Source organism: Phytophthora cinnamomi (assembly GCF_018691715.1).
Source record: "Phytophthora cinnamomi strain GKB4 chromosome Unknown Contig4, whole genome shotgun sequence".
NCBI classification, from domain to species: Eukaryota; Oomycota; class Peronosporomycetes; order Peronosporales; family Peronosporaceae; genus Phytophthora; species Phytophthora cinnamomi.
The window spans coordinates 1,156,370-1,178,479 of record NW_027150937.1 but is presented as its reverse complement, the minus strand read 5'-3'; the positions used below and the strand labels follow the sequence as shown (position 1 = coordinate 1,178,479).

General features: G+C 56.4%; 9 protein-coding genes across 9 annotated transcripts; 4 read left to right on the top strand and 5 right to left on the bottom strand.

Annotated features, from left to right (window-relative positions):
• Positions 1–542: 542 nt before the first annotated feature.
• On the top strand, positions 543–2,099 carry IUM83_05422 (uncharacterized protein; the record flags this gene model as incomplete). Its single annotated transcript, XM_067929558.1, has 1 exon — positions 543–2,099. The coding sequence occupies one exon, from the start codon at positions 543–545 to the stop codon at positions 2,097–2,099; it is 1,557 nt and encodes a 518-aa protein (XP_067799481.1).
• Positions 2,100–2,654: 555 nt separating this feature from the next.
• Positions 2,655–4,046, top strand: IUM83_05421 (uncharacterized protein; the record flags this gene model as incomplete). Its single annotated transcript, XM_067929557.1, has 1 exon — positions 2,655–4,046. One exon carries the CDS (start codon positions 2,655–2,657, stop codon positions 4,044–4,046), a length of 1,392 nt encoding a protein of 463 aa, XP_067799729.1.
• An 802-nt stretch (positions 4,047–4,848) lies between these two features.
• On the top strand, positions 4,849–5,964 carry IUM83_05420 (Ubiquitin domain; the record flags this gene model as incomplete). The annotated part of the gene is made up of 2 exons (XM_067929556.1): positions 4,849–5,698; positions 5,795–5,964. 2 exons carry the CDS (start codon positions 4,849–4,851, stop codon positions 5,962–5,964), a joined length of 1,020 nt encoding a protein of 339 aa, XP_067799773.1.
• A 210-nt stretch (positions 5,965–6,174) lies between these two features.
• Positions 6,175–8,534, bottom strand: IUM83_05419 (TKL/TKL-CCIN protein kinase; the record flags this gene model as incomplete). The annotated part of the gene is made up of 3 exons (XM_067929555.1): positions 6,175–6,405; positions 7,789–8,418; positions 8,496–8,534. 3 exons carry the CDS (start codon positions 8,532–8,534, stop codon positions 6,175–6,177), a joined length of 900 nt encoding a protein of 299 aa, XP_067799498.1.
• A 304-nt stretch (positions 8,535–8,838) lies between these two features.
• IUM83_05418 (Mitochondrial 2-oxodicarboxylate carrier 2) lies at positions 8,839–11,829 on the bottom strand (the record flags this gene model as incomplete). Its single annotated transcript, XM_067929554.1, has 6 exons — positions 8,839–9,230; positions 9,306–9,942; positions 10,621–10,843; positions 10,904–11,080; positions 11,146–11,616; positions 11,693–11,829. The coding sequence occupies 6 exons, from the start codon at positions 11,827–11,829 to the stop codon at positions 8,839–8,841; spliced, it is 2,037 nt and encodes a 678-aa protein (XP_067799631.1).
• Positions 11,830–11,972: 143 nt separating this feature from the next.
• IUM83_05417 (helicase sen1) lies at positions 11,973–17,211 on the bottom strand (the record flags this gene model as incomplete). The annotated part of the gene is made up of 4 exons (XM_067929553.1): positions 11,973–13,451; positions 13,534–13,800; positions 14,836–15,245; positions 16,635–17,211. 4 exons carry the CDS (start codon positions 17,209–17,211, stop codon positions 11,973–11,975), a joined length of 2,733 nt encoding a protein of 910 aa, XP_067799637.1.
• Positions 17,212–17,560: 349 nt separating this feature from the next.
• IUM83_05416 (Ran-specific GTPase-activating protein) lies at positions 17,561–18,175 on the top strand (the record flags this gene model as incomplete). The annotated part of the gene is made up of 1 exon (XM_067929552.1): positions 17,561–18,175. The coding sequence occupies one exon, from the start codon at positions 17,561–17,563 to the stop codon at positions 18,173–18,175; it is 615 nt and encodes a 204-aa protein (XP_067799636.1).
• A 284-nt stretch (positions 18,176–18,459) lies between these two features.
• IUM83_05415 (Drug/Metabolite Transporter (DMT) Superfamily) lies at positions 18,460–19,828 on the bottom strand (the record flags this gene model as incomplete). Its single annotated transcript, XM_067929551.1, has 5 exons — positions 18,460–18,702; positions 18,768–18,837; positions 18,916–19,010; positions 19,086–19,565; positions 19,691–19,828. The coding sequence occupies 5 exons, from the start codon at positions 19,826–19,828 to the stop codon at positions 18,460–18,462; spliced, it is 1,026 nt and encodes a 341-aa protein (XP_067799639.1).
• A 213-nt stretch (positions 19,829–20,041) lies between these two features.
• Positions 20,042–20,983, bottom strand: IUM83_05414 (tale class homeobox transcription factor pknox; the record flags this gene model as incomplete). Its single annotated transcript, XM_067929550.1, has 1 exon — positions 20,042–20,983. The coding sequence occupies one exon, from the start codon at positions 20,981–20,983 to the stop codon at positions 20,042–20,044; it is 942 nt and encodes a 313-aa protein (XP_067799638.1).
• Between the last annotated feature and the right edge of the window lie 1,127 nt (positions 20,984–22,110).

The following is a 22,110-nucleotide window of genomic DNA, read 5'->3' as shown; positions in this document are numbered from 1 at the left end:
TGAGTCACACAAGGATGGCATGAGGCTTTGGGCCGCGAAATGAGCCGGTCTCTGCAGGATACATGTAGATTGCAATCAGTTCGCTTGATTATGAACCCCACAAAAAGTGGTTGCCCACTGAAAGTAGGAAGAACAAATTGCTGCTCGACAAACTGCAGCAGCACAACACCGCTGTGGGTCCCGCCACTACTACTGGAAGCCTTGATGTATCGAGATCTTGACCGCATCGGGAGCGACTCGCGATAATTCCTCGTGTTCAAGCGCATGTTCAGGACGAACCGGGTCAAAACCACCTGTAGTGGACCCTACACTTTGCGGTCGCCATAGCCTGAACGACCACAGTCTCTTCTCCAGCCGCATGCAAGCCTTGCCTGCGGCTGCAAGGATGTCGTTGGATTCCTACATGCATATGAGAAAGCGTTGGGCTGTGTCACACTTGCACACCCACTTTTAAATTTCCAGTCAACATGACGCGTCCAAGCTCAAAACGAACCCGCTATTCGCAACGTTCTACAAGCCACCTCCCTATTCCAACGCGGACCATGTCGCTGCGTAGTCGCCGAGCCGAGCATCCAACTGTGACTCTGGAGCTGCCCCAACTCGACCGCTTCCACGATCGCGCTGAGAGAGCATTGTCCGAGACCATCGCCGCGTACGGGAAGCTGGACGGCCACACCGTCGTCGACACCTCAGGGTGGAAGAGTATGCGGGCTCGACACGGAATCCGACTATTTCGCGGACGCCAACTGACCGTCACGGGGCAAACACCGTTGCTGTGTGTGGGCACGCTTCGAGGTCGTTTTGACGATGTCTTGGAAGGACTGTACTGCGACAACACCGAGCAGATGCTGCTCATGAATGTGATCAAGTGTCCGAGACTGGCTGAGAGCGCCGTGCTCTACGCGGTTCAGAAGAAGACGTCGTTGGAGCCCTACGCCTTCACGGGCATCAAGTGGGCGACGATCAAGCTGTCCGTCGCGAGCAACCGAGACTTGTGCTACTTCGACAAGATGGGGTTGGTGCGTCAGCGCTCGGGGAAGCGGACAGCTTACCACGTCATGCAGTCCGTGGATCTGCCCGAGTGTCCTCAGAAGGCCATGCACAAACGAGTGCAGATGTCTGTCTGCTACGTGCTGGAAGAGCTGGAGGACGACTTGGTAGGCGTCTACATGCAGGGCGAGATGAACTACGCGGCGCTATCCTACATCGCGATACCTGCAGTGTCGGAGATGTTGCTGTCGATTGCCAATGTGCTGGAGTGCACTCGTGCGAAGAAGCTTGCGCACATTATGTCGATGAACCGGCCCGAAGCCCGGAGGCTCTCCTCCTCTGAAAAGAACTGCAACGTCTGCAAGGGCAGCTCGTCATTTTTCGAGAGGTTGACCAACTGCTCTGGCTGCAGCAAGAACGTGTGCAAGAAGTGCCGATTGAGGGAGCACGTCCTCGCCCGCGACACGAGTTCGAGTTCTCAGCTTTCGCGGGCCGAGTTTTGCCGCGTGTGTATCTCGAAGGTGACCTTGTCTTCTCTCGACCAGATCCGCGTCGAGGCTGGTGTATACAGCGTTGGAGAGGTGCGTAGTTCCCCGGTGCCGAACGCGACGTTCTGCAAGATCGATGAAGAGACTGAGGACGTGAAGGTGGACGTTCAAGGCAGTGATCGGTCGCTCACTTCATTCGTCCGCAAAATCTCGGCGCAGATACAGGAGCTGAGCACGCGCGGCGACATCCGAGCATCGAGCTTGTCGTCCATGGGGAAGGCGTTTGAGGACGACGCGGACTTGGAGCACGAGAGCGAAGACGTGCTCAACTCGAGTAGACTCCAGTGCGGCCAGTTTGTCTTGCTCGACAAGGGCTTGCTCGACATGTCAGGGCGCAGTCCGTGCTCGACCACGTCGACGAGATCGTCCACGTGTGGACACGAGTTTGAAGACCCAGAGCAGCGCCACTCTGCGTTGTTCGCGAAGCTCCAGCAGGTGGCTAACCAGGCCGAAGATACCTGGGCTTTCGCTCGAGAACAGTCTCTCATCGCCCGCTCCGTTCGCGCACGCAGCCGGCGGAACATGCAGACGTCGGACAGCTCAGATTACACAAGCCAGTGATACAGAGGCGGTTAGTTGTCGTTTTATGAGTGCGCTTGATGTATTGAGTATCGAAAAGTGGGGCCCTTTGTCGAGCTTCATTGGTAGCGCAACATGAGTGGGGAAGTGCGTGTTGCTTAATGCCGCCCCATTTCCCGATGGCATCAACACGCTCACTATAATAACCTTTCGCCAGCACAAATCTCAACGATCGACTGTCGACGCCACCACAATTTGTGCATCATGCCAGCCGCTTTGGGAGACCGCACGTATGCATTCCGCCTCGGTCTCACTAGGCTACCGTGCCATGAATGAATTCATGAACCCCATCGCGCAATTGATAAGCTTACACTGCGGTTTATGCCGCCAAGAGGAAATGTACGGAGTTTTTGAAGAGCATGTTCGAGGGGCACGAGCTAAAACCACCTGGCGTCGGGTGTGGACGACCAATGCTCGAGAGCGATCGTCACTGACAACGCTGCGAGGAGCAAGCGCGTCGATCGTCTCCCTGCAATCGATCGCCTTCCCCACAACAGAATCCACTATCTCTCGAGTTAGAACAGCACTAATATCCTCATGCCGCTGCGTAGTCATCGAGCTAACCACCCGGCTGTGAATCTGGAGCTGCCCCAACTCGACCGCTATCACGACCGCGCCGAGCGAGTGATGTCTGAGACCATCACGGCGTACGGGCAGCTGGACGGCCCCAGTGTCGACACCTCGAGGTGGAAGAGTATTCGAGCACGAAATGGCGTACGCCTGTTTCGCTCGCGGCAGTTGATTCGCGACGGCCAGACCCCGCTGCTGTGTGTGGGCACGCTTCGAGGTCGCTTCGACGATATCCTCGAGGGGCTGTACTGCGGCAGCACCGAAGAGATGACACTCATGAACTCCATCAGATGCCCCAAAGTAGTTGACAGCGCCGTGCTGTACGCCGTGGAGACCAATACGATGCAAGACCCGTACGCGTTCACGGGTCTCAAGTGGGCGACCATCAAGCCGCCCGTGGGGAGCAACCGAGACTTGTGCTACTTCGACAAGATGGGAATGGTGCGCCAGAAGTCGGGGAAGCGCATGGCCTACCACGTCATGCAGTCCGTGGATCTACCGGAGTATCCTCAGCGCGCTAAGCACAAACGTGTGCACGCATCGCTCTCCTACGTGTTCGAAGAGCTGGAGGACGCCCTGGTCGGCGTCTTCATGCAGGGCGAGATGAACTACACTGCGCAGTCTTTTTTCGCGGTTATGGCGGTGTCGGAGGTGCTGCTAGCGGCAACGAAGGCGCTGGCGTGTACTCGCGCGAAAAAGCTCGCGTACATGATGTCGATCAGCCGCCCTGCAGACTCCACGTCGCGGAAAAGCTGCTACGTTTGCCACTCAGATCCTTCCGTGATCGAGAACTTCGCGAAATGTGCGAGCTGCCACCAGTACGTGTGCAAGAAGTGCCGCTATAAGGAGCGCGTTCTTGCGCGGAGCTCTCCTTCGGGCTCGCATCTGAAGCGCGCTCGCTTCTGCAGCGTGTGCCTCTCCAAGATGAACCTGTCGTCTCTGACCCAAATCCGCTTCGAAGGTGGCGGATGTGACGCTGCTGCGGACCTGAACAGCGCCGTACTGAGAACTTCTCCCGACGACGCCAATCTAGCCCAAGGCAGCGACCGGTCGCTGACGTCGTTCGTGCGCAACATCGCGGCGCAGGTACAAGAGCAAATCAGCTCGAACAACGACACCCGCGCGTCCAACTTGTCCTTCATGGGGCGGCTGTCCATGTCGGACGACAGCGTCGAGATTCTGGACGAGAGCGAGGATGAGCTCTTTGCCAGCCGAGTCAAGGCCGGCCAGTTCACCGACGTGCTGGCGCACACACCGCCGCGGAGCCTCTGCTCCACAACATCCACGTCCTCGCTGCTCAGCCGCGACTGGGACGAACGCTACTCGAGCGGAAACCTGCCGTACCATCAAATACCATAAGCAAAGATTCTAAAACCATGTCAACGTGAAATATCAACGCAGAAGCAAATCGTACGCAACTGTAAAATATGTTATATCCCGGATCTCAGCACGAAGTTTTTCCTCGTCCTCATCTCGAATTTCAGCTCAAATCCTCTCTGCAGCCTGCGCTTCTTCTTCCTCTAGGATTCGTGCCCGATTTTTTTTCTTCTTCCTTGATAATCTCTTCTTTCTCTTCCTTCGCCCATATGCTCGCTTCTTCCTCGGCACGCTCTCTCTCGTGCTTCATTTCGGATTTTGGTTTCTTGGCTCGCACGAATTCGTTGTTCTTCCTTTTGAACCCGAGCCATTTCCTCTAGACGCAGCCGATATTCGACTGCAGCTCTAATGGCAGATTTGTTGTTTGGTCAGGATCGTATTCCGTTGTAATTGGAGTGGAGAAACGTGAACACCTCACGTCGGCTCCCCGACAAGGATTTCAGGATTGCTTCAGCAACACCGATATGACCTTGTATTGCGCTCGAATGTGCTCTCAATAGGCACACGGTTTTACCTAGTAGCTACCCACTTTATCCAGAGTACCGACGCACGATACGCTCGTGTCTGGGCAGGGAAGAGTCGACTCATGCACCGCAAGTGTTCGTGGACATCGGAGTGTCTCCCACCATCTTCAACACAACAACTGCACGTCTATGCATCCAAAAAATCTCGATTTTCCGCTTTTCCACCTCGATTTATCTCGAATGCTGTCTTCAATTTGGGATCCAAGAATTATCTCACAATTGCATTTTCGAGCCGTCCAAGAGATCAATAAGAGAAGAAGATGGCGTCCCCCGCCGCATCGTCGACCGCCGCCGCCGCCTCGGGCGCGGAGACGATCAAGCTGACGATCAAGAGCGAGACGAGCGCGTTCTCGCTGGAGGCGGCTCCGTCCGAGAGCGTGGCGGGCGTGAAGGCCGCGTACCAGGAGGGCGCCACCAGCGACGCGCCCAACAACTTCATCCTGCTGTTGCACAAGGGCAAGGAGCTGCCCGACGAGAAGACGCTGGCGCAGCTGGGCATCACGGACGGAGACGTGCTGGTGCACATCGAGGCGGCGCACCAGCCCTTCCACCCGCTCAACTACAAGCTGCTGGCCGAGAGCATCAAGACGCGCAGGAAGCACGAGGACTCGAACCTGCAGATGCTCAAGGAGGACAACATCTGGGCCGCGGGCGCCGACGGCACCGTGCACCGCCTCGGCATGGAGAAAAGCATCATCTCGCGCTCGCTCAACGGCAGCCTGCCGCCGCACTTCGCGCCCAAGAAGGTGGGCGCCGGCCGCGCCTTCTTCAACCAGCTCTCGGTGCGCGTCAACGGCTGCAGCTACCACGTGCTGCCCAGCATGGAGGGCCGCTGGAACGGGGAGCTCACGACCGTCCCCGAGCAGGAGGAGGGCAGCCAGGTGTGCTCCAACGACCTCGTCTTCCGCGACGACGAGGGCGTGTGGAGCCAGCGCCAGTCGCGGACCACCATGAGCGGCCTCACCTCCATGCAGCACATGTGGATCAAGCCCGTGTCCGACGGCATCCTCAAGATCGAGACGGACGACCCGACGCTGCGCGGGTCCGACATCACCATGCAGGAGCTCGGCACCAATGTCATCATCATCACAGCCACCTCCAAGCGCTCAGGTACGGCGACACACCGTGGTGGAAGTTTGCTGGTGTGTATAGGTTTTTGCTGACGGTGTTGTTTGTTGTTGTTGTTGTCTTTGTTCTTGTTGTTAGGGCGCCCGCTGATGGTGGAGACGATCACAGGTATCGACAGCTCGCGGCGTCTGCGCACGATCCAGCGCTTCGACGAGTCGGGCGCCTTCCGCTCGGTGTACGTCATGAACGAGGTCAGGGTCGTGGACGCAGTGTCTGGCGCCATGGAGAAGTACGACAACGTCTTCTGAGGAAGGACGCTGCGATAGGCTGTAGCTGGCACCTTTTCCTCTGTAACAGGAATGCATCCATGCGCGCGCGAAGCGCACAAGCGTTGAGTGACTCAGAGTAAACAGAACTAATGAAAAGGGCAACGGGTTGCGCTTTTAAAGGTATACGCTTGCTATTGTCACCCACCTACTCTAACATACCAGTCTCTTTGTCATTTTTCACCGGTTGAGCTACGCTTTGCCGTCTAGAATATCCCACGATGCGCGCTCGAACCACAGTGTCATGGGCCGTGGCGTGGCGTTCACAATTTCCGCCACGTTACCAGGCGTCATCCCCGACCGGATGTACGTAGAGTTAACACGCACCAATACATCACCAGGGAGCACCTTTCCGCTCACCTCAACCTCGCCAGGTCGACCGAACTCGTCTGGTACGAAGGACGTGACGGCGATCAGGGTGCCCTGCACACCAAGAGTGAGGTACAACCGGCGCCGGGTAACCTTTACCGTCACAAGACTAACATTCGAATTGATTTGCCCAGTCCTGCTTGTCGCTTCGAGATCCTGACGCGACGACAAGCTGGTCTCCTCCACATTGAAATCAGTCGGCGACAGGAACGACATTGAGTGAGAAGCAGTCTCCGCGGCACGTTCGACCGTTGTGGGACTCTTATCTGCTGATTCCGGATTCAGTGTCAGGAATGACGTTGACGGAGCTGCTGAAGACTTCGAGCTTTTGCTTGTTGAGGAGTCACTTGGCGACAGGAACGACGACGTTCCACTCGGCGTCAGGAACGACGTTGACTGGGTCGACGAAGACTCGGGATTTGTGGTCGATGACGAGTCATTCGGCGACAAGACCGACGAAGCGTGATTCCACACGTGTCGGGCAGCCGTGGGGGTTTTCTCAGCTAGAGGTGCAATCGCTTGGACATCACGGTCAGTCACGCTCGTAGAAGCAACTGAAGTACTTGGTGCAGACGTTTGCACGCGGGTACTCTCGCGCAGAATACTCTCGGCTGAATTGCGTTCGCTTGCAGACTCGCTATTGGAAGACTGTCGCGAGCTGGTCGAAGCATCTGGGTGATTTCTCGCAGACTCTGTCTGCCCTGCCTGCCGTTCTAGTTCGTTCCGCGCTGTACTCGTTCCAGTATCTGGAGTTAGTGCTGAAATTGTTCTTAGATCCCCCGTTGGCGCTGCGCGAGACTGCGTGTGGTCACTTGAAGTCGTGGTCGATCCAGACGTCGCGTTGCGCTGAGCCTGCATTTGCTGCACTTGCTCATAGAGCGTTAGGCCGGTTGTGCGTTGTCTCTGATTGCGTCCAGTGTAATACTCAACCCGCGACACAGGCACCGAAGCTTGCGGCCGGGGAATTGGCATAGGTCTTACTTGTTGCTGTGGGGGGACCGTAAAGGCCGTTGACACTCTCATGGCAGCGGCGTCGACAATGCTCTGGACGTACTGCTGACGGTGCGCCGTGTAACCCGCCGGTACCGGTACGCCTTGGCTTGGAAAATGGTTCCCCGGAACCACCACACCGATGGGCATTCCTGGTACGTATCCACCTCGTTGCCTCTCTGCAAACCTCTGGAGCAGACTTTGCCGAAGTGCTTCCTTCTCTGTCATGGCTGGCCGCGGCGGTTGAGTCCACTGAGGATGTGGGGCTGAACCGGGGCGTCCAAACGCTGGCTGCGGCACAACAAACGACGGCGGCATCACGACAGGCCCCGGCGCCGAAGCCGGCGCAGACGCAGGAGGCTGCTGCCCTTGCGCCGCTGTTGTCGCCGCCGCCGGTGCTACAGCAGCAGCAGCAGCAGTAGTAGCAGTAGTAGCAGCAGTGGCGACCCGCTCTCCTTGTGCCTGTTGCTCCGTTTCCCCGCGGTTCTGCGGCGGTCGGTAGAACGTGAGCGTGATGGGTCGTTTGGGCTTCTTGATGAGCTCGGCGAGCTCTCTGCTGGGCAGTCCGAGCGCGCGCGTCTGGTTGACGGCCAGGATCATGTCGCCGACCTGCACGTGGCCCGTGCTCTCCATCTCGCCCACGCCGCCGTCCTCCGCCCGGAGCAGCTCCTTGATGAACGTCTCGTTGCGCTCGTTCGTGTAGATGGACGCGTAGAGCCGCTGGCCCCACAGCTGCACGCGGCGCACGTTGGGCACGGAGCAGTCCACGACGCCGTCCCGCTTGCGCTTGAGGCTGTGGTGGCGCATGGCCTCCAGGTACGCGTCCAGCGCCGCGCCGCCGTCCTTGTTGGCGTCGGCTGCGCTCTCCTTGGCGTGATTCTTGGCCTCCTGCGCGTCGCGCAGCACCTCGTCGGCCGAGAAGATGTCCACGTCGCCGTCGTCGAAGCTCACCTTGTAGAAGAGCCCGCCCGAGACCCAGTAGCAGCCCACCACGGAGCCCCAGAAGGCGCGCGCGCCGAAGCTCTTGCGCACGCGCGCGCCCAGCAGCACGTCCTGCTCCACGCCCACCACCGCAGCCTGTACACAGAGAGAGAGAGAGAGCGTCAGCCTGCGAGCTCGCAGCAGTCGGGGAGGCGAGACGAGCGCGCACGCACCGGGAGGGGCGGCTCCGTCTGCGCCTCGGCGTCCACCATCCTGCGCGGAGGAACTGGGATAAATTACCGGCGGCAAAGTGACCCAGCGGTTGGCGGGAATAGTTGACCCGAAGTTTGTATGCTTTCAAACCGCGTTTTGATTCGCTGAAAAAGAATGGAATTGTGTAAGCGTGGTGTGGCGCGTGGCACCGGGTTTTAATTGGAAGGCAAGTTGAAGAGGATTCTTGTTGGAGTGGTAGAACTATACTTTTGTGATGGTGGTGGTGGTCGTTGTGGATTATGATTGGAGGACCAAGTTGAAGTGGATGGCTTGGTGAAGTCTGCTACCTACGGGGTTTATAAGTTAGATGTTGAGGGTGGCGACGCCGCGCGCGCGACGGCCGTTGGAGGGCACTTGCTGCTTGAAGCGCGACAGCGCCAGCTTGGCCGGTGGGTCAGCGCAGATTTCGGGTTTGCTGTCGCTGCTGCGGGTGAATTCTGGAGTCAACTGCTCGTCCGAGTCTGCGGGCGTGAAGGCCTTGGATAGTTGTAAGCTGGGGATGAAGGTGCTGCGCTTGGTGTCGACGTTGTTGTTCCCCTCGTCGGACTCGTCGAGGCTCTCGTCAACTGGCGGCTCGCAGTCCGTCGAGTCGACGAGTACAGCCACTTCCATCTCGGCCTCGCTATCTGCTGTCGACGGCGAGTCCACCTGGTTCGAGAACTCCGACTCCAACTGCAACGTGTGCAGGTCGAGGTCTGCGTGGAGCACAACAAAGCACAGGTGTGAGTGAGTAAGGATACTTGTAATGTTTGGAGTGATAAGGTTCTTACCGAGCTCCATGCTGGACTCGTCGCTGTCTGCAGCCGCTTCCGTGGTCGGCACTTCAGTTTCCTCCATGTTGGCAAGCAAAGGCTGCTCAACTTCATCTTCGGCGTCCGTGCTCATTACCACACGACGCTCCACTGAGATGGCGTCTGAGTTCAAGCTGACGCGGCGTTCTGCGGAGACAGCGTTGTCAAGGTTGGACGCGTAGCTGCGAAGGAATTTGTTCAGGTTGTTCGATCGGGCATTCGCAGTGATCTCAGCTTCCTTCGCCAACTCGCTGGCTAGTAGGACGGGAGCAACAGTAGCATCACGGCCGTCGCGTGCATCTCGCCGGCGAGTCCTAGCCTGCACGGTCTCTGAAGCGGCCGCCGACTTCTTAGCTACTTCCTTCTTGCATTCCTCCGAATCACTTGACACCTTCAGGCGCGACTCGAACCTGCTGCAGAGACTCTGTACCATCTGGCGCGAGCGCAGCTCTTTCAGTGCACTTCGAATTGAAGACTTCATGGGCCCAACTGGTGAGCGGATCTGGATAGACGTGATATCGGGCAGAGCCAACTTAAGACGACGATCGTGAGCAGGCTTCTGGACGACAATCTCCACACCTTCAGCATTCAGCTCTTCTTGCTTCTTTGAATGATCCTTCAGCAATGGCATTCGACCACCCAGCCAACGCCGGGCAGCAAATCCCACCACCGCCACAGCGAAAAATAATAGCAGCGCAATGGACACTTCCATTCTTGAAAGTGTGCTGAATGCTGAGTTGCTAACACTTGAAGCTCCCGATCTTGATTCTTGTGTTCGAGTGGGGCTTTCGCCAACGCCGCGTATTTTTGAATGATAGCTGGGAGATCCCGGATCTACTGCACATGACCCAGCTCACAACCAATGCCGCCAGTACTTAGTCGAAGAGGAGCTTATTTTGGCGGCTTGCCGGTACGTCACCATCATACTCGAAGTCTTGTCACCGGCATTGCCGCTATAATTGAACCGGGCAAAAGTTGGCAGACTCCAATGGAAACACGAGCGTTATCATCGAAGAAGGATAAGTTCCTGTCTTATACGATTCCATTCACCACGTCACTTGGAGAACCCATTCCCGTTTAAAAGTGCAATACTGTGCGCTCCGGCTTATTGCTCTTGCGGAGATGGGATCCGGTCGACTGCTGCGGTAGCCGCGGAGCTTTGCTGGATAAGGTAACCATTTGGCGAGGCAGGTTCCTGCATGGTTCCATCTTGGCTTTGTAGAGATTCAGACACGGTTGGGTTGGCTCCTTCATCGTGTATTGTTGAATCGAGCGATTGAAGTTGCAGCATCACCTCCATCGATAGCGGCTGCTGGACTCTGTCGAAGCGCTCGCTCCGCGCAGAGTTTGCATTTGATCTAGCAGAGACGCTGCGAGTTGACGGACTCTTCGCTGACAAGCCATAGTGCTGGACAGCCGCCATCGCTGCTTGCTTCAGCTTCCGCCCTTCAATGTTTAGGTTCATATCGCTTGAGTGCTTAAACTTGGACAGCACTGACAAATCCTCCGCTGACAGACTGCGTACAAACAATAGATCAGCACCCATCAAGCAAGCACAATCGCTACAGAGTGCTTACCTCCAAGATCGACGTAGCGTATCTTCAACGAGCACGTATCTACCCATTTTCTTCAGAATCCTCTTGAAACTTTTGTTATGCTGCCACACTGCGTAGCACCTCTCACACGAATCTGGTTGTCCCGGCCGTTCACGATGTACAACTTCATTCTCGCAGTCATGCGAAAACAACAGCACCCTGACCACACGAAACACCTTGTCAGGAAAAATAAAATTACTACACAGCAAGCAATCCCCACTTACTTGTCCGAGCGAAGATCCCGCACCACATTGACGCGGTACGACCCAACGTAATACTTTGCGAACGCATGGACCAGCTCCATGTGTTCGCGATAGAATGCGTCCGGCACGACGCCCGGACAGCGCCACCCAGTGGTGGGCAGGTGCACCAACTGAGCAGCCAAAATCGATTCACGTTCCCTCGGCGCCCTCTCGTCTCTTGTCTCCACACTGACCTCTTCCTCGTCTGCCTCGTCGCTGCTGGCCACTCTGGGTCTCTTTGGGGCGCCGCGTCGCGCCTCAACCTCCATCTCAATCTCCCGTCTGCGCTCCAGTCGTCTCTGCAGCTCTTCCGGCGTCTCTGTAGCCATCTCCTGGGCCCCCCTATGGGCTACAACGCGGCTCTTGTGCATCGCCCACGCAGCCTCCTGGAACCTGCCGTTCATCTTGACCTTGAAGCCCTTCGGGTCATTGGGTTTGCGTCCTCTTCGCGTCCTGCAGCACCGGAACCAGTGGAAAATTGGCTAAACTGCGCATTTTGGGGCTATAAAGGCGATAAAACGCTGCGAACCGCTCGTAATGCTCGGCACAAGTGCGGCACAAGACCCACTCGCCGTTCTCCTCGTCCAATTCCTTGATCTCCGGGTCCTGGCGCACGCTGCCGGGCCACTCGGAGCGTCGGCGGCGAGCCTCGTATGGGCCCAGCATGTCAAATGCATGTGTCAGTAAACGATCCCCTCGTGATAGTGGCATATGGCTACCCTCGCTGAAACAGATATGGATGCATGTACAAGGGTCAAGTTGAAGTTTGTGGTCTCTAATGTTATTTGGTTTCTATGGGCCTGCAATGACTACTTGCTGGGCGCTTTACTCGTCTTCCGAGTCGAGGAGCTGGGGGCGAAGAGCGAGGCTGCGCTGTCGCCGATGTACCTGCTGTGGTCCTTGGTGTGCTGGATGAGAGTGCGCCACGCTCGACTCTGCTCGAGCAGGTTCGAGTTGCCGACGATCCAGAGGCTGCTCTTGGCACGCGTGATGGCGACGTTCATGCGTCGCTCGTCCGCCCAGAAGGCGTCGAGGACGTCCTCCTCCTCGTTGCCGTGGCTTCTTCTCTTCTTCTTCCTGCGACCACCATGGCTGGTACGAACACACGAGTAGATGATGATCTCCTTCTCGCGACCTTGGAAGCCGTCTACGGTGTTCACTTCGATGCCAAGGTGGCGATCGAACTCGGACTCGAGCTTTCCGATCGCACCACGCACCTCGTAGATTTGCTGCTTGTATGGCGCGATGACGCCGATACGCTTCTTCCACTCAATGTGCGGGAACTTCTTCAGCAACCGGCGAATGAGCTGCACCACAGTTTCGACCTCGCTCATGTTCCGAAGTGATGTAGACCCGCTCACCTGACTTTGCGTTCCTTGGACATCCAAGAATAACAGCGGCTGGAATGCGCGGTCCCGGTGATAGTCCTGCGCAGTCCAGTTGCTCATGTTGCCATCCTGCACCAGCCGGCCGCCGTAGAAGTACGTCGACGGGAATTCTGCGATCTCCGGGTGCATTCGATATTGCTGGGTCAGCAGCAGCACCGGCGATTTATTCTCTACCAGCCGCTGCTGCAGGCTCCGGTCGTATCCCATTGACACCAGTTTCTTCGAAATCACTGTAGCAGGCAATTGTCGGTGGTCACCCACAAGTACAACTCGATGCGGTCGGAACTTGAACGGGATCAGTGTGCTTGCCTCCACAGCTTGTGCAGCTTCGTCAATAATAAGGGCATCAAAATCTTGTGCGAATTCGCACATCGCTACGGAGCCAGCTCCACTAAGTGTGCAAAACACAATCTGCGCATTCTTGATGATCGCTTGGCGTGCCTGCTTCACGGTTGGAAACGTGCTGCGGTGCTTCGTAACCAAACTCTCAAGGAGTACTTCTTCTACTTCGCGGGCGTACTTGCGCATTTTTTTGCGGTTCTTCTTGCTCTCGCTAGCTTCTCGCGCTGCAGCCAAACTCGACAATTCTTGGCTGCTCTCCGGGCGACCCACGCGCACGATACGTGGGCGATAAGATTCACCCCTCTCTCCGTTGTAAAGTCCTTCACTCAGGACTCGAACCACGAGCTCATCGACGGCAGCATTACTCGGGGCGCAGACCAGGATGCGAATCGAGGTTTCTGCCACAGTTTTTGAAACAGCCGAAGTTCGTGCACTTTGGAGTGATGCACCCACACGAATACGGGCTGTTCCCTTTGCCCTCTGGAGAGTGCAGATCCCAGCACCATCCAGCAAGGCAGAAAGAAGTCCTAAAATTGTCTTGGTTTTACCTGTTCCGGGCTGTAACAGTGCATAAGACACAGATCAGAGGTCAACAGCTCATGCACATTGCGGACAAGATACAAAAATGAGTGCAGCGTACCGGTCCCTGTATAATGACCCTGCTGTCCTCGCCTAGACACCCGAAAATTGCCTGCATCTGCGACTCATTGTAGTGCCTTTGCAGGTATTTCAGCAATCGCGGAGAAAGTAGCGAGGAAGATGGAGCAGGTTTCTTGGGTACTTGCTCTGTTTTGTTTGAAGGTACTAACTGACCGCGCAGTAACACCTGCTTGAGGTCATTGGGCAAGAATGATATCGCCTTGATTGCCTGGAATTCACGCGCACTTGTGGTAGTGTTGTGCACTTGCTGCAGCGACCAACGCCAATTGGGGGCACGCTGATTAGAGAGACACAGCTCCGTCAAAACACTAAAGTTTTCCACTGCATCCTCACAGTCTCGCTTCCGAGCGCGAATAAGCACGCAGATCTGATAACTGTCCCCCGAGCCACCATTTCCACCCTTACCCCCAGCGCTGCCTTTCCCACCTACTGCAACAACAGAGTCGCACAGGACCACGCCAAAAACGCACATCTCGTAGTTTTTCCAGCGAGGCGAGCGTACCAAAACTAGGTCACCACTCAAGAAATCTGATGAGCTCTTTCTGCCGAGCGCAGAAGCATCAAAAGTGAGGATGTAGTCGCTGCTGTTGGACGTACTTCCAGAAAAACCACTTTCAGAGAAGATGGCACCAAAGCTCAGACCCAACGATGATGTAGATGGACCCTGCACACCGCAAGGAGACACTGAAGAGAGTGATAATTGCCGTGTAGGGCCTGAACCTCCACCCCCTCTTCTGTCTGTCGTGTTGCTAACCGATGCCACCAGCTCTTCCATAATCGCCTCAAGCTGAACATTGCAATAATCCTCAATGGATGAATGCTGAGCAGGCAGCTTTCCACCTGCATATTGTTGAAGGTGTACCCTCTTCTGCTCAGGTAAACGAACGTTTCTTGGCGTCATGTCCAGCAGGAAATCGTAAAAGGCGTCTAAGGATGGCCAGAGTAATGAGCTCTTGACACTAGGTGCCTTTTTAGCGGCTGACGACAATGAAGGATTCATCCGTTTCTTGGACATCGTTTTCGCCGGCAGTGGCGGCGACGACATCGAAGTCTCCGCTTCACTGGGGTTGTGGAGACTGCCACTCGCTTTATCGTTTTTGACAGAGCTTCCAGTTGTAGATGATGACTTATTGTGGTTCTTCCGGCGTGAGTCGCCTCCGGCAGCTTTTAAAGCAGCTTCCAATACATTACCGCTTGGTGCTTCATCCAAATCACTTGCTTCCTCTTCTTCACTTTCCGACTCAGATTCGGATTCAGACCCTGAAGATGACAAAGCGATTACCTCCCGTCGTTTCACACGGTTCACGACCATGACTTCATCGTCCTCTTCCTCCTCGTCATCTTCGGAATTGCTGGGGGCAGTTGTCCGCTCAAGAATTTCACTGTTCGCTGGCGTGGCAGGTTTTGAAGTGTCACCGAGATCAACAGAGACTGAAGAGTCATTAGTTTTGGCGGCGATAGGGGTCGAAGGTCTTGCCGCAAAGTTGCTTTCCGTCATCGATAAAAAAACAGTGTTATCCAATACAACATCGCACGATTTGTCTTCAACGGCCTCCAGATCATCCTCATCGTGAACCTTGTACTCTTTGTAGTTTCCGCTGTCGATCGTCGACGTTCGCGAAGCAGGGACAACTTCTTCAGTCACAGTCTCATCATCCTCTTCCTCGTCTATCTCACTTCCTTCCTCGTCAACTTCAGACATGTTGACATCCGATACGTCACCAACATCGCTTCCAGGTGGTGCAGCTGCAACATGCTCAGCCGTGTTATCTTTCGCATGCACTCGCCCCCTCTCCAACGGTGTAGTTTCACGCGCATAATCTCGTTCTGGCTCGGCTACTACTGGTTGCGAAGTGGGGTACCTATTCTGCGTAGACTGAATCGACTGTGGCGTGGTTGACGCTTGCTGGTATGACGAGTCCGCAGTTGGCAGCTCTGGTGAACGTTCCGTGGGCAGTAGCTTCTCAAGGAACTCTTTCACGTCATCGCTCTTTTGACCGTTTTCGTGAGGCTTGATCTCTTCACAATTATCAGCAGAAGCATTTACTTCGCTCAGTTGCTCTGGATGCGCGCTAATGCTTGCAGTAGAATGTTCAGTCTTGGATCGCTCCCGAGGTTGGCTGGCCTCTAAGGTCGATAGCGTTTGCTTCACATCCTGATCGCTATCGCACCGAGCTAAGTCTAGATATCTAGCGACTGGGTCCTCCACTGCGGTTGCCCTTGACGATGCTACTACATGTAGATCAGTTTCGCCTTGTGAAGATGTGCCGTGCTCATGCAAACCGTCAGGTTGTTTAACAGCAGCAGTCTCTTTCTGCGTCGGTGAAGTGACAGCAGCTTGAAGGAGTTCGTTGGACCGCCTGAGAAGTTCATTTTCTCGTCTCAAGCGTTCCATCTCCTCCAAAACTTCAGACGCAACCTCTACAACCGGCGCTGCTGGCTTTGTCACCTCCACAGTTGGTGTTGGTTGCTGCGTTTGAGTAGCAATAGGAACCTGCGTAGGTAGCGTATGCGTCTGCGGTTCTACAGTTGTCGGCGGCGGCTTTGCTAGGATAGGAGAGACAACTGGGGTCTCAGTGAGTGTACAGGCAACCGGGGGTGGTTGTACGCTCGCTGATGCTACTGTGTTCTGGTCGGTAGCAGCAGCCACAGTCTCACTCAAAGGTGGTTTCTGAGGAGGAACCAGCTTCCGCTCCACTTCTTCCAGAGCCATTGCAAACATGAAGTCCTCTTCCATGTCGTCAATAATGAACTCGTTTTGCTCTGGGCTAGGCGTTGGGTCAGTAGTGACTGGGGCAGGAGCTGCTCTCACCGGAGTCTGGGTAATTGACAACGCACTCGGCGTGTGTGCTTGCGTGGCCAGGATAGCGTTAGCTGTAGCTGGCTGCGTCGGAGACGGTGCCACCACCGATGGCTCGACCCGTGACTGTTCAAGTCCAACACTTGCAGCCATCGCAAGAGCTGGAGCAGTAGCAGTAGCGACTGTAGTAGGAGCGCCAATCGCTGTATCCACAGTAGACTCCGAGACTGGACTAGTAACTGCAGGAGCAGCCGTAGCAACCACGGTGACAGGAGCCGCACCCGCAGCCGCTAACGCAGCAGCAGTGGGCTTTGCATCTCGGTGCAGCGACTGGATACGCGACTCCACGCGCTCCTTCTGCTCCAGCTCCAGCTGCAGCTTCACCTCCGCCAGCGTCAACTTGGACGCAGCAACCCGCGTCGTCCTCTTCACGGCGGGCGTCGCTTTCTTCACGGGCGTCTTCTTCTTCTTCTCCGCCGGCGCTGCAACCACCTTCTTCGTCGCTGCCGTCGCCCTCTTCGCCGTGGCAGGTGCTGTCTTCTTCACGGGCGTCGTCTTCTTCGCAGCGGACGCGCGCGCCGGCGCCTTCTTCTTGGTCGCCACAGCTGCATCAGCAGTCGCAGCATCCGCCGCCGCCCTGGCTCTGGTCGTGGCCCTGGGCCTCGTGCGCTTGACGTCCTGCGTGATGTCCTCCACCTGCGCTGGGCCCGCCGCAGCCGCGCCGGCGTCGGTGGCGGCCAGGCGCTTCTTGAACTCGCGCATGCCCACCTCCACGCTCACGAATTCGCTCTTGTCGCGGCGCGGCTTCTTGCGCAGCACGGCGCCGGCCGCCGCCTTGCGCTTCTTGGCCGCGTCCATCGACCCAAGCGCAGCCAGCACCAGCTAGCTCGTCGGTTGCTATGATCTATACAACCTTCGGGCGCGCATTTCAGCCAACCACGGATCTTCCCGGGACCTTTCCACCAACCAGCGCCGCGCAAAGTGAATCCATCTCTGATTGGCGAACCCATGTCGTCTTTTAAGCGCGTCGCGCTCCCCGAGGTCCGTCCAGCATACTCAACCCAAGTCACGGCTCCAACTTAAGCGCGCGCTTGGGATCCGCGCCGTGGCCCGCGGCCCGCCAGTCTTTTCGGGCGGCTCTCTTGCGCTCGCTCACAGTCAGGAAGGAATCCTACCCTAGCCGACCTAGTCCAAGCAGCCCAGCAGCATGTCGGAGGTCGAGAAGAAGGAGGAGACGACGCCCAAGGTGGAGGCCGAGGAGGCCGACGCCGCCAAGGACCCGGAGTCCGAGGAGCCGCAGGCCTACTTCGAGCCCGTGGTGAAGCTCGACGAGGTGGAGGTGACGACGGGCGAGGAGGAGGAGGAGGTGATCTTCAAGCAGCGCGCCAAGGCCTTCTGCTACCGCGAGTCGCTGCTGGACAAGGGCACGGGCAAGAAGTCGTGGTGCGAGCGCGGCGTGGGCGACGTGCGCTTCCTCAAGCACAAGGAGCACCAGAAGGTGCGCATGCTCATGCGCCAGGAGAAGACGCACAAGATCCTGATCAACCACCTGGTCGAGTCCCGCACGGAGCTCACGCCCAACATGGGCAGCGACCGCGCCTGGGTCTTCAGCTGCTACGACTTCGCCGAGGGCGTCGTGGAGACGCAGGTCTTCGCGCTGCGCTTCGGCAACGCCGAGAACGCGCAGAAGTTTAAGGACGCGCACGACGCCGCCAAGGCCAACAACAAGAAGCTCGAGGAGGGCGCGGACGCCGCTGACACCTCGGCGGGCGACGACGCCGCCAAGGCGCTCGAGTCGCTGGACGTCAAGAAGGAGGAATAGACACGAGGCGAGAGACGGCCCACACCTTAAGAGTGATCGGCGGCGACGCGGCTGTGGGCGGAAACAGGGAACAGGCACAGGTGGCAGGCGGGCAGGACGGGCGTCCACCAGGTTTCGGGGCGACTGGCTCGGCTGGCTGAGGTCGGTTCTTCTTAATCAGTTTTTTTTTTCATTTACTTCATTTTTCAGACCATATACCTTCCTCGTCTTGCTCGCGCTTTTTGTCTGCTGCCTGTAGCTGGGTGGTGTGTTCGTGTGTGGATGTATCTCTCGGGTGGAAGGAGTTAGGGTGCAGCGGGCAGGAGCTGCTCGATGGAGCCGTCGGGTGTGTCAGAGCAGCTGGTGGCGGTGGTGGGCGGCGCTGAGCGGTTGTAGACCGAGACGCCCGCGATGATGAGCGAGAAGCCCACGAAGTAGAGGCTGCTGAGCTCCTCGTTGAACAGGTACTTGGCTGCCACGACGGCGAAGAAGTCGGACGTGAGCAGCGACAAGTTGAAGACAGCGGCGTCGCCCGTGGTAAGAAAGACCTAGTTGGTCGCGAGTTAGATCCGGAGAAGACAATGAGAGCTATTGCATGGCAACGCATACGCACCGACGTCGAAGTGTACATGACGAACAGTGTGATGATATAACCGAGCAGACACAGCGCGCTGGGCCAAGTCCTGGTTAGTCCACCACCCAGCAGATCGTTAGTGAAGTTCACATGCACACCATCCGCCCTTCGACTACTGCAATCGTACCAGTCCACAGCACGGATGACGTCTCCTTCAAAGTAGGCGGCCTGCAGTGAGCTGATGAGGAAGCCGAAGACGCCGACTAAGCCCAGGAACTCCATCTGCAGCATCAAAGCCTAGTCAGCACACTCCGAGGCGCAACCACACATCATTTCAGTGAGCGACAAGCTACTCACGCGACGGTTCTCCCTCTTGACGAGATACTCCTGCCCGACATTCGAGCAGGCGTAGACAGCGCTGCCAAACAGGCAGAGGAAGTCCCCGTACAATGCAGAGACATCCCACGAAGCCTTGAGCATGGTCTCCTGGTCTCGAATCACGTCCGAGATGACGAGTACACTGATCCCCACGAGGCAAAACAGTACCGCCACGAAGTGCGAGCGCGTGTACTTGGCCCTCAGGAACAAACTCGACAGCAACATGACCACTGGGATGGTGAAGCAGTCTAGCAGCATGACGCTCGAGATCGAGGTGTACTTGTACGCGCAGACCACCAGGAAGTTCCCCTCCACGTCCGCGAAAGCCAACAGCAGGTACTGCCACCACGGGATTTCCAGTTTGTAGCCGCGTTGGCGACGGAAGCGCATGATAGGGTCAACCAGGTACACGCATAGCAGCAGGTAGTTGCCGGCACTCTGCGTCACTGGGATCTGGATCTGCAATACAGAATAACGCACGACATGTGTAAGTTTTCACAGTTCCATTCCACACATTCGCAAAACCGCCGCTACGTTGGACTCGTCGCCAATGTATCACCATTGAATATCTCGGCTTAACGTACCTGGAAGGAGCCGTTCAGTAGTTGGGAGAACACGCCCGTGCACGCAATGAGCACCGAGATGAACTGGCCCAAGATCAGCACCCGGTTCCTTTCGTATACGGCGGAGCACAAGGCGCCCACGTCGCCATCAGTCGCCATTGGTTTTAGGAATGCTAAGTAGACTGAAATAAGTCAACAATCTCAATTAAGTCGACAAAAGGACTGCAAATCTACGTGATTAGGTCGACCGTGGCAACTTAATGAAAGCTACGCAGCGGAGGCTAATACCTACCGGTGCATGCCGCTCGACGTGCAGTGCTTGAGGATATCACTTTCTTCTTGTATTTTGTTGCGAACACTGTAGCTTACGCTCTAGAGCTTGTGGTAGGGCTCTTCGATCTTCTGGACCATTTGGTCGTACAGCTTGCAGTTGCCGGCCTGCTTCTCGGCCATGAGCTTGTTGAGCATGGGCTTCCACTTGCGCCCGCGCGTGTTGATGAACCAGTTGTTCACTTGCTCCAGCGTAATACCTCCTTGCTGCGCGAGCCACTCCTTCTCCTCTTCGGTCGGGTACGGGTGGTGCAGGTTGTGCTCGAACCACTCGTGCATCAGCTGCTTCGACAGCTTCGACAGACTCGAGCGCTTCTTGGGCATGCTGTTGCGGGCTGCGAGCTCCATCGCGTAGGGAGACACTTGCGAGAGCGAGATCGCCGACAGCGACGGCAGCAGGTTGTTGCCCCTTCCAGTAGTTGCGGGTGGCTGCTTCTGCTGCAGCATGCGTCGCTCGCCCCACTCGTGCAGATTGCGGACCGAAAGCTCGTACCGAGCTCTGACGTTCGGGTCGTCCACCACCTCGGCCGCGTGGCCCATCGCCTGCATCGACACCGCCTCCATGTACTGAGACCGACTGCTGTCGTTGCTGGAAAGGCCGTCGCTGCTTGCTCCGAGGCCTTGGTACGTCTGCGAGATGGTCGGCATCTGCTCGATCGCCGCCGCGAACGGGTCCACGACGCCTGGCTGGACTTGCACGGCCGAGTTGTTCGCGAACGCGAGGAGCTGCTGGTAGCTCACGTTGCCTTGGAAGGTGTCGTCTTCAAGGAGGCGCTTGCGACTCTGCTCCACCTGCATCTTGGTGTCCTCCGGAGGCGGCATCCACTGAGCTGCCGCAGCTCCTCCGTGCGCAGGGGAGAGCGACGTCAACATTGTCTGCAGCTCCTGTTGCATACCCTCCATATTCACTGTTGTCGCCGCCGCTGCGGGCAGTGCTCGTTGTGTTGGATTGTGGGCTGCAGTGGTGTTCGGCACCGTCATCATGGCTGCAGTCTGTTCTGACTTGACGTCCCGCTGCTGGTGGCTGGGGCTGTATCCTGGACGGTTTGGGAACGTCATTGCTTCTGCAAGACTGCAAATGGCGAGTGATCTCAGCCATATAGACACGACAGTCCTTTCCTGTCAGACGGAGAGAAAGGTAGTGATTGATGGACATTGACTAGGGCCAACAGCCGAATTGAAAATAAATTACCGATGAAAAGTAAGTTGAACATAAATTACCCGTTTGAGCTAGCGTTGATATAGATCGTTTGACACAAAGCCGTGGGAAAGCTCTGGATTTGGATTTTGCATGTCAGTTTTCAAAAATTATATTTAAAACTTATGTGATGATTATATATAAAGTAATTGTAGACCTCCGCTTCGCTCTGGGGCCTCAAGCTGCAAATAGTCAGTATGGCAATTTTACGCTTTCGACATACCTGTGGATAGTGTGACCGCACTGTTTTGGTTGCGGTCCACGTTTTAGACGCGAAAGACCAGGCTTTGCTGGTCGCCATGCGTCAAGCTTCAGAGCTCCTTGCTTGACTCGCCGAACTTAGCGCGTGAGCAGTTATCAAACACTGTCAGGTTCACTCCACGCACAAACAACGCTTTGCCATAAAGACGCATCGTAGCACGAACTGGAGTATGATTTCCAGGCCTCTCAAAATTAGGCAGAAATACCTACCTACCTAATTTAACCTCAAATAGGCATTCTGGAAAAGGCTGATTGTCGTTGTTTCGTAGGCAGTATCTACGTCTTTGTATTGGATCGTAGGATTTTTGGCCTACGTTTTTGCTGAAATTATAAATGTGGAGAAGGCGAATGACTTGAAGTTTGTATTGCTGCTGTATGATGGTGTGTTTCGTCGGAGAAAAATCCGACGGGAATAGTCGACAGTGATTCGGATAAACTCGAGCACCAAACGCCAAGCCAACTTCGCGCACTTCTCGCACGATCCGCACTCGCAGCATGCAGAATGGCCTCTCTATCGACTCATCAGTCACCACCCACTCCGGCAGCACTCCCAAGCGCTTCCCAACCTCGGCAACGGCCTCAAAGGACGCCTCAGTGGCCGCAGCAGTCACCGGTCACTCAACGACCAGTACGTGCTCCCCCAACACCGCCA